General features: G+C 45.4%; 1 protein-coding gene across 1 annotated transcript in view; it reads right to left on the bottom strand.

Moving 5' to 3' along the window:
• Positions 1 to 1,988: 1,988 nt before the first annotated feature.
• The window catches only part of Enosf1 (enolase superfamily member 1), a 33,302-nt gene continuing 21,621 nt past the window's right edge, over positions 1,989 to 13,669 (bottom strand). The window contains exons 10-16 of the mRNA XM_042675278.1: positions 12,310 to 12,397; positions 10,528 to 10,662; positions 7,443 to 7,484; positions 6,481 to 6,610; positions 6,134 to 6,233; positions 2,989 to 3,070; positions 1,989 to 2,246 (exon numbers count right to left, since the gene is read on the bottom strand). Of these exons, the coding sequence (XP_042531212.1) occupies positions 2,148 to 2,246; positions 2,989 to 3,070; positions 6,134 to 6,233; positions 6,481 to 6,610; positions 7,443 to 7,484; positions 10,528 to 10,662; positions 12,310 to 12,397 (676 nt within the window). The 3' untranslated portion in view covers positions 1,989 to 2,147. The remainder of the gene's footprint in view (positions 2,247 to 2,988; positions 3,071 to 6,133; positions 6,234 to 6,480; positions 6,611 to 7,442; positions 7,485 to 10,527; positions 10,663 to 12,309; positions 12,398 to 13,669) is intronic.

Genomic DNA, 13,669 nt, shown 5'->3' with positions numbered 1-13,669 from the left:
CGAGTACTCTACCACTTGAGCTATAGTGCCACTTCCGGTTTTCTGGTGGTTTGTTGGAGATAAGAGTTTCACGGCCTTTCCTGCCTCGGCTATTTTTGAACCGGGATCCTCAGATCTCAACCTCCTGAGGAGCTAGGATTACAGGCATGAGCCACCAGCGCCCTGCTGCTGTTTCTTTTAGTCATGGAAGGTGTTGTTGAGTTGGGTGAGCTCACTAGGGTGCATGAGATGCTGAGGTGAGTTAACTACAGATATGTGGGATTATTTCAAGCCCAGGCATTCATGAAGGCTGGTGACATTAACTGCTTAAGCTAATTTTCTGAACTTGAAATAACACCATCAATCCTAACGTACAGGGTGCTTATAAATGTTTATAAAGTTATATTTTGTTTTGTATACTGCTATAATAAAGAACATTCTTTTTTTTATTTGCCCCTTTTTTCCATTGTGTCTTCTATTTGCTCAGTTCCTGTTTAAAATTGAACCTTCAAATACATGCTTTTTAGCAGGGTACAATATACGTTATAAATGTTATTTTGCTCTGTTTTTCCATGATTTATCTATTTTAGCTGCTTTTTTTTTTTTTTTTTGTCGGTCGTGGGGCCTGAACTCTGGGCCTGGGTGCTGTCCCTCAGCTCTTCAGCTCAAGGCTAATGCTCTACCACTTGAGCCACAGTTCCACTTCTGGCCTTTTCTGCTTATGTGGTGCTGAGGAATCGAACCCAGAGCCTCATGCATGCAAGGCAAGCACTGAGCCACCTTCCCAGCCCTCTAGCTGCATTTTTATATTAAAATAAAATGGCTATTTAGTTGTTGTCTTTTTGTGGACCTGGGGCTTGAACTCAAGGCCTGGGCACTGTCCCTGAGCTTTCTTGCTCAAGGTTAGTGCTCTACCATTTGAGCCACAGCTCCACTTGTGGCTGTGTGTGCGTGTGTGTGTGTGTGTGTGTGTGTGTGCACGCGTGAGTATGTGTGTGTATATGTTTGTGTACGTGTGTATGTGCACGCTTAATTGGAGATAAGAGTCTCCTGGACTTTTCCTACCCAGGCTAGCTGCAAACTGCAATTCTTAGATCTCAGATGCCTGAGTACCTAGTGTAAAGTCTGTTCTGAGCCCTACAGGCCCTGTGTAGACACTTCCCTACCTCTTGGCTAAGTTTCCATCTGGTATCTGTGTTCCTAGGTAACAGGCACACCTGGAAGCAGTCACTTCCCCCTCCTGCTAGGTCACATCCTGGGCCGCCTCCCAGGCACGGGAAGGACCAGGGCGCTGAGGTCACATCTGGATCCAGTGTGGCCACACCTCTTCCCATCCCTGACCTAGATAAGTCCTGGCCTGGGGGTGAGTGGCCCCTTTTGGCCTTCTCTCTCTGCTAAGCACGGCGGCTGATAGGTAAATAAACTTCTTTTCCTGCCTGAATACCGAGTGCTGTTCTCTTAATTGGCTATTGAAACCTACCTATTTAATATACCTTACAACTAGAATTACAGGTGTGACTCACCAGTAGTACCCTGTATACTGCGTGGAAAATGAGCTCTGTAACTTGTGGGCACAGATGGTAGGGGAAAAAACTCAGGGAAAGTGAAGGAAGGGGTAATCTATGAACCATTTCCTTCAATTTCCTCCATTTTTTTTTAATAGTGTTAATTTTCTTAAGTATGATCAGGAAAAGGGATGCTGCTAGCCACCAGAGGCTCACATCTGTAGTCCTAGCTACTCAGGGGGCTGAGACCTGGAAGATGGAGGTTTAAAGCCAGCTGGGGCAGAAGAGTGTAAGATTCCACCCCCAACTAACTAGCAAAAAATAGATTTGGAGGCATAGGTCAAGTGTTAGTGTACCAGTCATGAATAAACCAGCTGAGAGAGAAGGGCTGCCATACTAATCTGTGAAATCATCTTCCCTTTGATGCACCCAGATTGAAGAGCCTCATGGGAACTTTCTACCAGATTGGCTTTGAATCATGATCAGATCAGCCTCTTCAGTAGCTAGGACTACAGGCATGAGCCACCTGGCCTGTATTGATGTTTTCAAAGTAATCACAATGAGCTGATTCATGAGGCTAACATGATGTTTAACTGAATTGGAAAGGATGAAGTTTGAAGTCTTCATTTAAGAGATAAAAAGAGAGGCATTTGGGCCGAACACTTAATCTTCCTGAGCCAGGAGTTTCTTCCAGACTTCACCATGTGGGTATTGGTGTTTCTGCACTGATTCCTCCTTCATTTCTGTGGAATAGCCAGCAGCCTAGCAAAGACATCAAGTGGATGATGGTAATGACTACAAGGGATAAAAATGCCTATTTGTTCCCTGCTACTAGAAATGTTCAAAAATCAGCCAGACAGCTCCATATTTAAGAAACTCAGATTGTCTGAAAGAGCAGAAGGCTACACTCAATTGCCTACTCAAGATTACCAAAAATTACCAAAGTAATCAAACTTCCTTTGATAGCTGATGAAAATAAGCTGTCATCTGAACAAAAATGGGATAAATGGCCCAGATTACACAGTTGAAGTCAAACCTTTTAGGATCACTAACATAAATGGTGCCAGGTGTAGTTTGGGGTTTTTTTTCCCCCTCCAGAATGTGGATTTGTTTTTGTTTTTGTTTTTGTTTTTGGTGCAGGTCTTGGGGCTTGAACACAGGGCCTTGGCATTTTCCCTGAGTTTTTTGCTCAAGGATAGTGCTCTGAAACTTGAGCCACAGCTCCATTTCTGGCTTTTTTTTTTTTCTTCTTCTCAATTGGAGATAAAAATCTCAAGTACTTTCCTGCCCAGCCAACTAATCCTCAGATTTCAGCCTTCAGAGTAGCTAGGATTGCAGGGGTGAGCCACTAGTGCCCACCAGGAGGGATGTTTTAAGGCCTCAGCTCTGATCCTCGGGCCTTAAATTCATATAGACTTACTAAAGAGCCACATGTTCTTGTGTTTTAGGCACAGGGGTGGCTGGTGGCATGTCTGTCTACAAGGTGTCCCGAGCCCCCGCTTACCTTAGGAGGCATGTAGGAGGCCTTCTTGATTATCACTGGATACTTGAAATGTTCATGCAGGTGGTCCACGTATTCACACATCCTAGGGGGAAGGAACCACAGTAGGGCAACATTGCCTAAAGTTAGGTAGTATCTGAGCTGCTGTTAAAAGCTGAAGAGTGAGTTGGGTACTGGTGGCTCATACCTGTAATCCTTGTTACTTAGGAGACTGACATCTGAGGATGGCAGTTCAAAGCCAATCTGGGTAGACTCTTAAAAAAAGTGGAGCTGTGGCTCAAGTGGTAGAGTGTTAGCCTTGAGCAAAGTAACTCAGGGTCAGTGCCTAGGCCTTGAGTTGGAGCCCCAGCGCGCATACACACACACAAACAGTAGTGCCCAGAAGGAATGGGGGAGGGATTATAGCTCAGTGGTGCACTATTGGCCTAGCATGAGGCCCTGGTTTCAGTCCCAGCACTTCAGTGAAAGGCCGTGGGGCAAGGCTGGGGCGGGGGGAGAGGGGCTACTGACAAAGGTTTAGCTGTGATTGCACTTATTTCTATGCAAAGTCCTTGACCTCTTTGTAGCTGAGATGCTTTCATCTGTACATAGAAATTTAGACAGGAACCAGGAAGTCCTTTGTCCACAAGGTTTTGTATGTGCCGACTCAGAGTCCATAAATACCAGGTTATTTGGGCGCCTTTGGGGGCAGGTTGGATGGATTAAACCGCTAAATGAGGTCCCTTGAAGCTATACACATGACTTGGATGAAAAGCACAGGGTTTAATCATGTCAATTGGTTCAACTTCTGTCAGCAGCCTTTTAGTTTTGTGGTCAGGTACATTATGGGGACAGGTAACATAACTTGATTCTTTTTTCCTTTTTGGTGTTGGTCCTGAGGATTGAGCTCAGGATCTGGACACTGTCTCCATTCTTCTTGCTTGGGACCACTTGAGCATAGCTCCACTTTTGGCTTTTTTGAGTGATTAATTAGAGATGAGAGTCTCAAGGACTTTCCTGCCTGGGTTGGCTTCAAACTGCAATCCTCAGATCTCAGCCCCCTGAGTAGCAAGGATTATAGATGTGAGCCACCAGTACCTAGCCATACTCGATTCTATATGTTAGTGGACACAACTCAGGATCTTGAAAAGGTTCTACTGCACCTTGTCTTCATTTTATTGTTTCTTCATTTTATTTTTTTCCCTCCTAAACTGGCCTCAGACTACCACCTTATTCTGCTTCCAAGTAGCTGAGAATACAGATGTGTGCCACTATCCTCAACCTTGTGTCTTTTTGTCCCTGGTACAAATAGCTGTGACAAGTAGTATACATGCTTGGTGCCAGGGATGTACAAGACTGGCAAGAACTTCATGGTTTGAATGATCACAGGCCACTGACTTCATGTGCTATATGTCATCTGGAAAGAACGGTGTAACCATTGGGATTGCACAGGTGGGCTTGAAAGATAAATTGGTGTTCTATGCAGAGGGAATGGCAAAGCCAAGTTGAGGTCTGACTGCACCTGAGGTCAGTGTGGTGGTTTTACATGTATAAGAACACTGCTCTGCGGACATCACACATGAACCTGGTGTCCTGAGCTGCTGCAGGGTGACGTTCCTCATCCCTGCAGACCTGCAGGACTCTGAGCTTGATGGGACCCCTGTTAGCATGAAAGCAGAAACAAAGGAGGGGAAAACCAAAAACCTAGAAACATTTTCTTCACTCTAGGATCAGGATTCACTGCAAGTGAAAAAGGTTATCTAGTCCCAACCTTCATCTTCCACCAATCCAACAGGTTTAGACACAAGTGGAATCAAATAATTTAATGGTAGTTCCAGGATGGAGAAAGCTAAGTTTCCTTTCCAATCTAATGTTCTTCAACTTACAGTATAAAAATAGGTAAGCCATATTAAAAGGAAGCACCTATCTCACTACCAACTGAAGCCTTCTATGTGCCTTGACATCCCATTTCTCTTCTTGAAGTTAGTGTTTACGTTTCCTCAGTATGTTATTTATGAGCCTTTTGTGACAATTCCAGGAGACAAATCAAGCCACACATGTGCTGTCTCCCCCAGGAGACTACCAGTTTAATATCTGCTTGAGGATGTAAGGTGTAACTCAGTGGTAGATTGCTGGCCTGGCATGTGAAGGATCCTTGGTTTGGTCCCTAAGGAGGGAGGAGGAATGGTAAGTTGGTTCACCTGGGGTATGTTAAGAAATGAAATGGAATTAGTTAAATAAAGCTGTGGAGGCATATAATGGAAGCCTCTAGTATCAGGAAGAGATCTGAATGAAATGCAGAACAGGCATGATGAAAGCCAGGCTGTAGAAAGTTGGAAAAAGCTGGTTGCAGAAGTTCTGGGTAGAAATCATAGCCCTATCATACAAAGCAGTTAGTCAGCTACCACGAACCCAGCCTTCTAGTAGGAAAATGACTACTGCTCTGGTGGGTCCTGTTAGTGCCTTATGTAGAAAAGCTGAAGCAAAACCAACTCATCTGTATGTACAGCCTGAGTCTAGTTGAAAACCATTGTGTCTACTTAATTTGGAAGCTAGTGGGTATTTTGTTGTTGTTGTGTATGCCAGTACTGGGGCTTGAACTTACAGCCTGGTGCTCTGTCTCAGCTTCTTTTGATCAGGGCTGGTACTCTTATCACTTGAACTTTGGTTTAACTTCTGGCTTTTTGTTAGTTACCTGGAGATAAGAATCTTCTCTTGTGCTTATTCTTCTCCAACTGGTTTTCAAACGATGATCCTCAGCTCTCAACCTCATGATTAACTAGGATTATGGGCACGAGCCCCTAGTATCCTATTTGGGGAGGAGGAAGGTGCTGGTATGGGGCTTGAACTCAAGGACCCACATTCTTGTTGGCTTTTTTGCTCACAGTTGGCATTCTGTCACTTGAGCCATACCTCCACTTTCAGCTTTTTGCTGGTTAATTGGAGGTAAGAGGCTCTTGCATTTGTCTGCGCAGGCAGGCTTCAAACTGAGATCCTGGGATCTTAGCCTGCTGAGTAGCTAGGATTACAGGGACTTGCACCCAAGTGGAAGCTAGTATTCTTTAGGCCCTTTCAGCAGTGCATTGCTCATGAAAGCAGGAGTTTTCAAAGATCTGGCTGGCTTAAGGGATGCTAGTACAGTAAAGTGAGCTAGTGCCATATCACTCACCTGTTTTTTAGGCTTCCAGAGATTGATATAAAGTCAAATATAATCAAGTGCTGCACTAGTTCACAGAGGCCAACACCACCAGCATGGGGGCAGACAGGAACTAGAAGAAAGACATTTTCGTTTTATTCCAAATGTAGTAACCCTGTAGTTTTTGTTCATGCTCACAGATTATTAGATCATTAATATTTAGGAAAGAAATTCTAGGATGCAGATCACCCAAGATTCCTTGATTAGGACTACAAGAGTTAGAAAAAAAAATCAACATGGAAAGAGCGTCAAGGGAATCACAGGCAGCGAGGGAGGGGAGGGCAGGAGGCCTGGCTGACAGCCTCCACGATCAGCCTTACTTCCGAACTTTTTGGCCATCAGTAAAACTGAGAGATTCTCATTGACACTCCCCAGTCTGCAGCTGTCAATCTGGAGAAACTGCAGGGCATCTGCCTGCAGGAGTTGCTTAAATATCACCCTATTGTGACACTGGAAATACAATAAAAAATAACACCAACAAGAGTCAGCCTTTGGCATTCAGGACCCCTGAACCCAGCAATAGGGCAATTTCTGGCCAGGTGTTTCTCACAGCAGTTTTGGGGAAGCTGGGACTAATTCCTCTGTGTTCTCAGTAAGTGGTGGCCCCTGACAGAGCAGGCAGGGACTTTGCACCCACTTCTTTACTCATCGGCAGATGTGACAGCGTGAGTCAGGTGGAAGTCACACCAGCTCAGTATTTCTGAGGGAGTAACTGTCACATCAGTGATGGGTGGGAGGTAAAGTGGAGCCTCTAGATGAAATTGTTGACAGTGATGAGCAGGCAGCACAGTGACAAATGTACTGCTGCTCCTTTTGCTGGGAAAGCTGTCCCTCACACGTATGCTCGTGAGCTGTTGGCACCAGGCACTCAGTTTAGAAGCATAAAAAGTGAGCCACCATGTCAGTTCCTACTAGAAGCTAGCCTTTTTAAAGCCATGTATGTTCATGCAATGGTAACTTTAAATTACTGCCTTGTCAATTTTGATTCTACACTGAAAACAAAACCAATGACTTGAGTCATGTATTGTAGAAAAAGCCTCATTTTTTAAAAGCTGGATCTGACTAGATCTTAATCAACTGTCCTGCCCTATCACACCCCAGTGCTGGAAATTGAGCTCAGGGCCTTCTGCCTTTATAGGTAAGCATTCTACCACTAAGCCACATCCCCAGCCTGCCAATTGCTACGATGATAAAAAACAACTTCAAAATGCAACAGGTGATGAAGCCAAATGCACATCCTCTATTAAGTGGCCAGCCTGTGACAGGCAGGACAATTACTCACCTGTTCTCCTGTGGCGACACCAATGCCTAGTGGAGCCAGTGCCTACAAAGGAAGCAAGCTGCTGTTACTTTTCTTAACGTGTGGACAGCAGCTCCTAATGTTTAAACAATATATTTATAGCTGAAGAAGGAAACATCCCTGCTGTTCAACGTGTGAAGCCCGGCAGAAGGATGTCTAGGGGGCTTTGTGCACGTGGCCGGCTGCCTGTGGCTACGGAGGGAGACACACACTGCTCTCGTGCTGCCATTGCTCCCTTCCTGGCCACAGCTCCACAGACCCCCTCCTACTATCCTGTTTCCCCCACTCCAGGGTCTGCACACTGGTGTGCGATTGGGAAAAAAAACATGGCCACTGCAGAAGTGGCCAACGTGGAGGCATGGAGTCCAGCCTCCACTTACTGCTTCCTGAGGGTCAACACTCTTTCTTCCCTTCTTTTTGTCTTCCTGTAATGGTTCTTCTAGACCTTCTCAAGCCTCTATTCACTCTTCCAGCTCTATGGTGACTGAAGACAGACCATTGCTCACCGGATGAACTCCTCATCCAGTGTAGTGCTAGAATCGTCAATGCTGGTCTCTGTGACCTCTCTACTGACCCTGAAAAGCTACTTACTAACGTCACCTGGGGCCAGGCCGCTCCCAGCCTCCACTGGACTGACTCCATCGTTCACCTCCCCAGGCATCTTTAGCCTCTGCCTGGTCTTCCTTCTCATCAGTGGTGCTAAGAGCTACCACTCTGAGTCAGGCACAGTGCTAGACATAGAATGACTACTGTGTCATTCCCTCCTTTGAAAATCCATAATGGCTCCCTCTGCTTGGCTGTGTGTTCTTAGAAATAGAACCCACCGGAAGTGGCGCTGTAGCTCAAGTGGTAGAGCGCTCGCCTTGAGCTGAAGAGCTGAGGGACAGCGCCCAAGCCCAGAGTTCAAGCCCCACGACCGACAAAAAAAAAAAAAAGAAATAGAACCCACCAACTGGCCTCAGGTGCTACCTCTTTGCTGCTTTCCCAATGCATTCTGTATCCCCTTGGGTCTCCTCTGGGTACTGGCCTGGACCTGCTGTCTCTGTTTTGGCTCACCTGCTGCCTGTTCCTTGAGCCTCCACCATGTATACAAAACCTCTGCGGGTCTAACCCCAGAAGAGCTTCCAAGGAGACTCCAGGTGGGCAGAGGTCAAGTGGTGGCAGGCCCAAAGCATTCAATATGGTCCAACAACTCTTCTCGAACTCTCAAGGAACCAGGTATGGTGGTGCACACTCACAATCCCAGCACACAGGAGGCAGGAAGATTAAGTGCTCCAAGCTACGTAGTAAGACCTTATCTCAAAAACACTAAGGTGCAGCTCTAGATGATGTTTCTTTTTTAAATCCAGAGTGAGATGTAGCTTGATGGTAGGATGCACATAAGTGCAAGGCCCAGGGGGCAATCCCCAGTACCACTAAAACCAAACCACAAAACACAAAACAAGGAGCAAAGGCAAGTGGGACTAAGTAGGTTCAGTTTGTCTAAATAAGCCTGTAGTGTGGCATTCTTTAGAGTCACCTCTAGTCTCTACCAGGCCACCTCCTGCTGGCCAAGCCCATGTCTCCCTTCTTGAGCTTCTGACCAGGTCATTCAACACTCAGTGTCCTGGCTTTCTCACTTATTTGTCTTTGCTTCAAATATCTGTGTTTCCTTTCCAGCAAGGCTGTAAGTGGGGAGTGGAGGGCAATCTTTAGACTCGGGCTCCAAAAAGGATCTGACAGATTGTACACTGATTTACTGAAAGCATGGCCCCTGACCTCCATCCTCACAGAACTTGGAACTCAGACTTAAAGTTTTAAGGTCAATTCCTAATGGGGTGAGTATGGCTATGCAAAGTCAGCTTAGGGAGAAAATGTTCCCAAGGAGGCAGGACTTTGACTAGTAGCCAAAAATGTACTAAGCCAAGGACACAATGTCCTTGGTTATCCGATGGAAGGGCTTCAGAGGCAAAGTTGGCTACCTATGTGTCCAAGGAAAGGGATGAGGCTCTGGAGCCAGAAGTAGGCCAGTCAGTGTAGAGATGGCTTTTCTGGACCACTGTGGTCTGATGCTATTGCATATTCAAATTCTGTAACAGTCTCTGCCTCGATTCCCTGTAGCCTGTAGTCTCGTCCTGTAGCTTCTGGCTCACAATGGCTTCTTACAGATCTCTCTGTGGGTTGGGGATAAAAACCTGGAAGTTACAGTTCTTCTTACTAATAACCCATTCAGTGCTGTCAACCTGAGCAGGGGAGCCAGCCTGCACAGGAAGAAGGGGTCTCAAGATGTTCTGATGTAGCAGGTGCTTCCTGAACCTTAAAGGCAGAAACTGGCCCCCAGTTAGTATGAATTTGTTTCAGGCCTCCCTGGAAACAGGCAACTTTTTCCTTGGGAGGCCTGATCCTGACATCTGTTAAGGAACCTTTTCTTTGGGATCAAGCAGAGGAAATGTATGCTTTTTTGGTTTTCTGTGGGCGAATAAAGTACAGGATGTTCTTTAGTTTACATAGGGCTATGTCTTGATCATCCCACTGTAAGATCAAAAGGTCTTAGGTAGAAAATGCATTTAACACATCCAACCTACAAAACACTCTAGCTTAACAGCACACTGTAGAGTACAGGTGGTTCCCCCTTGCAGTTGCAGGGCTGTGAGCTGTGGTACATGCTTGCCTCCACTGGGCATGGCGGCAAATACTGCACTGCATACCACTAACCCAGAACTCTCCATTCAAAACGTGAAGTGTAGATTCTTCTGAATGCTTCGCACCTTTGCACCATCATAAAGATCATGCAGCACCAGTCAGGGACTGTTTATACTTAAATATGCTGTACTAGGGTAACCATGTCTTGGAGTTGGTAGTAGCCTTTCAACTTTTAGCAACTTACTGTGTGTCTGACAAATGGGAGTAAGTGGGTAAAAGGATGGCCACCCTACAACTGTTGTTGTAGGCCCAACTCATGACTATTTCAGCTACTTGAGCAGAAAATGTAAAAGGCACTGGTGAGGGAATTTTGGGGTCTGCCATGACCATGTTGGAAAATTAAATAACCACATGTTTGAGACAGCATAAGTGGTAGTCTCTGTACCTTGGAAATGGTGGCATGTCCCAGGATGTCATCAGGGGATGTTGGCTCCTCAATCCACAATGGCTTGAACTCTGCCAGCTTCGACATCCACTCCACTGCCTCAGGCACATCCCAGCGCTGGTTGGCATCCATCATCTGCAAGTTCAAACCCTTCACTTCACTGTAGAGCTGTTGCTCCCAGGGAGAAAATGCTGTTACTCTGTCATTGACTGCTAAGGCCTAGCCTACTGCCTGAATGAAAGGAACCAAAGTGTAGCCATTAAGACTAGAAATCTGCCTTCAGGTTCTGTCTTCTAGAGGAGATGAAAGTGGTTCTGTGAATCACTGTGAAGTCTGGAAGTACCCTGGAATGAGCAATAAGTGCTTGCTCTCCTGGAGCTGAGGACCGGCCTGTACTTAAGATGGCCTCTTCCCATAAGGTTTTGTGCAGTGCAAGATTCTCTTGGAACCATTTTGTTGCATTCTGAATCATATGCTCAGTCAATACTGAATTACCAGTCATTTATTGACCATTGTCCACCATGTATCTAACATATTAATAAATACTACTGAGTAAAGCACCTACTCTACCAGGCACTTAACAGATTTTGTTGCTTTTAATACTTAATCCTAATCCCATGAGGAGGCACACAAGAATCCATTTTACAGATTAACAAAACCCTGGTGTAGAGAAGTAACAGTAAGTCCAGGAAATGATAAATTCAAGTTCAGGCCTTGCCCTTCAGGCCCTGGCTCTGCTTTGTCATCCTGCCTGGAAGTCAAAGCTGGGTATGCAGAGCTGGAGAGAGGGCCCCCATCCCAATGGCATTAGCCTTACCACACTTGGACAAGACAGACAAGAAAACAAGTATCTATAGCCCACTAAGTGGTGAGAACTTCCTCACAGGACACTGAGAACCAGAGATAGTAGACTCAGAATCAATTTTTATCATAAATTATTTGGACAAGGATGACCTCATGAAGCAAAAGTAGCATTAATGTATATATAAATAATGGAACTTCTGAGTAAGCCTCATTTAAAAAAAACAACCTTCATAAAAACATCTGATGTGACTTACTATATGAAAATATTTTGTGTGTAATAACTTCCATAAATATTTACTCTCAGACCAGGCACCAGTGGCTCACACTTTATCATAATCCTAGCTACTCAAGGGAGTAGAATTTGAGAATCAAGGTTGGGTGAGAGTCTAAAAGCTAAGTGAGTCAAGGTTGGATGAGAGTCTAAGAGCTAACTAACCAGCAAAGAGCTAGAACTGGAGATAAGAATGCCAGCCATGAGTGGAAAAAACCAACGCACGCCGCAGCGCGTGCACGTGCACACACACACACACACAACTACAGACATAAATGACAAATCCTTAACATATCAGCAAAAGCTTCAATACTTCTTCAACAAAGGCTCTCTGAAACATACTGCCTGATCCACCTGATGGAAGGGTTAGGAAGGTTAGTGACCGAGAGAGCAGAGCACTATCGGTAGGTCTGTTTGTTCAGGTTTATCCATGTTAGCAAGAATGAAAACTGCCAGTGTACAAAGTTGCTTGAGTTCACCTATTGTATGACAGTACATTTTAAAAACTTCTAATATTCTAGCTTGCTTGACATGAATTTATTTTGACTCTAGATAAGACCTCAGGTTGGGGGAGATAAGCTGGGTAGTAAAACACTCTTCTAACATGCACAAGGCACTGAGTTTGGTACCCCATCCATCTCCCCCCAAAAAGGCTTCATGCAAGGTTGCATGTGAGAGGTGGTAAGAGAGAATATGAGCCTATTTACCAAAATCTTCTCTGGTCCAATCATGTCTCTAATGAGGCGGCATCTACGAATGTCATCTTGGAGATCAGCCCCAACCTTTACTTTAAACCTGTAATCACATTTGGCTGGTTAGTTTAGATCCCTTTTTTTTATTTTTGTGCCAGTCCTGAGGCTTGAACTCAGGCCTGGTCACTATCCCTGAGCTTTATCACACAAGACTAAAAGCTCTATCTTGAGCCATAGTTCCACTTTCAGCATTTTGGTGGATTATTGGCAATAAGAATCTCATTGACTTTCCTGCCTGGGCTGGCTTCCAGATCTCGGCCTCCTGAGTAGCTATGATTACAGGTGTGAGCCACCATTGTCTGGATTGGCTCTGTTCTTTGACTTGGCAAAAACACCTAGCTTTTCTGAAGAAGTTGCTGTATCTGTTAATGATTCACAGACTGCCCCAGTAACCTCTTGCTCTTTCTCCTTTGATCTTTAGACAAGTCACTTGATAGTAAACCTGCAGACTGCTTGTCTTTAGTTAGTATCAAGGCGACCAAGTCTCTTACTTGCTGGAGGGATGAGGAATACAGGAATATAGGAATTTTTAACTGAGTTTAATACAGTTACCTGAGTTTTTGCTGTGTTTTAAAAAGCAACAAAAAATTAAAAGACCGCAGTCAGAAAAGCGCAGGCTTAGGGGTCAGCAAGCTGACAAGGTATGTCTGGTGTTACTCCTTATATCCTGAATCCACTGTGGTTTGTAAAGGCCTACATATAACAGGCCTTCCCACAGAGGGCTCTGTCTACGATGAGCCTCACAGGAGGAAGACCACAGGCAGGTGCGCTCCCAGGATGAAGGGCCTGACCTCAGGGAGAGAAGGGCCTTGGCTACATACTGAAGCAGCAGACTGGTGCTGGGTGCTTCCTACAGAGGACTCCTACACATATCTGGCCACTTTCTGAAAGCTCCCTAGTTAATGTACATGTCCTACGATGCCCCTGAGATATTGGCTTCTGCACATGTTCCCTGTGACTTCCATCATGAAAGTGTGAACACTGTTACCTGGAGAAGGACCAAGAGGGCTGTATACATGTGTCCCCTGTTTGCCCCCTTCTTTACCAGCCACCCCCCAGAATAATCCTTGTCAAGGCTGCGCTTGAGTTAGCAGTGGTCACTGGCTGCTACTCTAGGACTGCTTGGGGGGTCTTCCCTCTGCATTCCGAAATACTCTTCCTCAAAAGCATTGGCTGTGGGACACACAGACAGATGGACACACATACACTTCACCTACTGCCTTCTCTTCCTTCTCAGCATTAAGCCCTTCCTCAAAAAAATCTACACCAGGTGGGAGTTTCAGCTCCTAGATGTGTGGCACTGGAAGGAGAGTAG

Source organism: Dipodomys spectabilis, unplaced genomic scaffold, assembly GCF_019054845.1.
Source record: "Dipodomys spectabilis isolate Male_0828 unplaced genomic scaffold, ASM1905484v1 ptg000024l, whole genome shotgun sequence".
Classification (NCBI taxonomy): domain Eukaryota; kingdom Metazoa; phylum Chordata; class Mammalia; order Rodentia; family Heteromyidae; genus Dipodomys; species Dipodomys spectabilis.
This window is presented reverse-complemented; position numbering and strand designations above follow the sequence as displayed.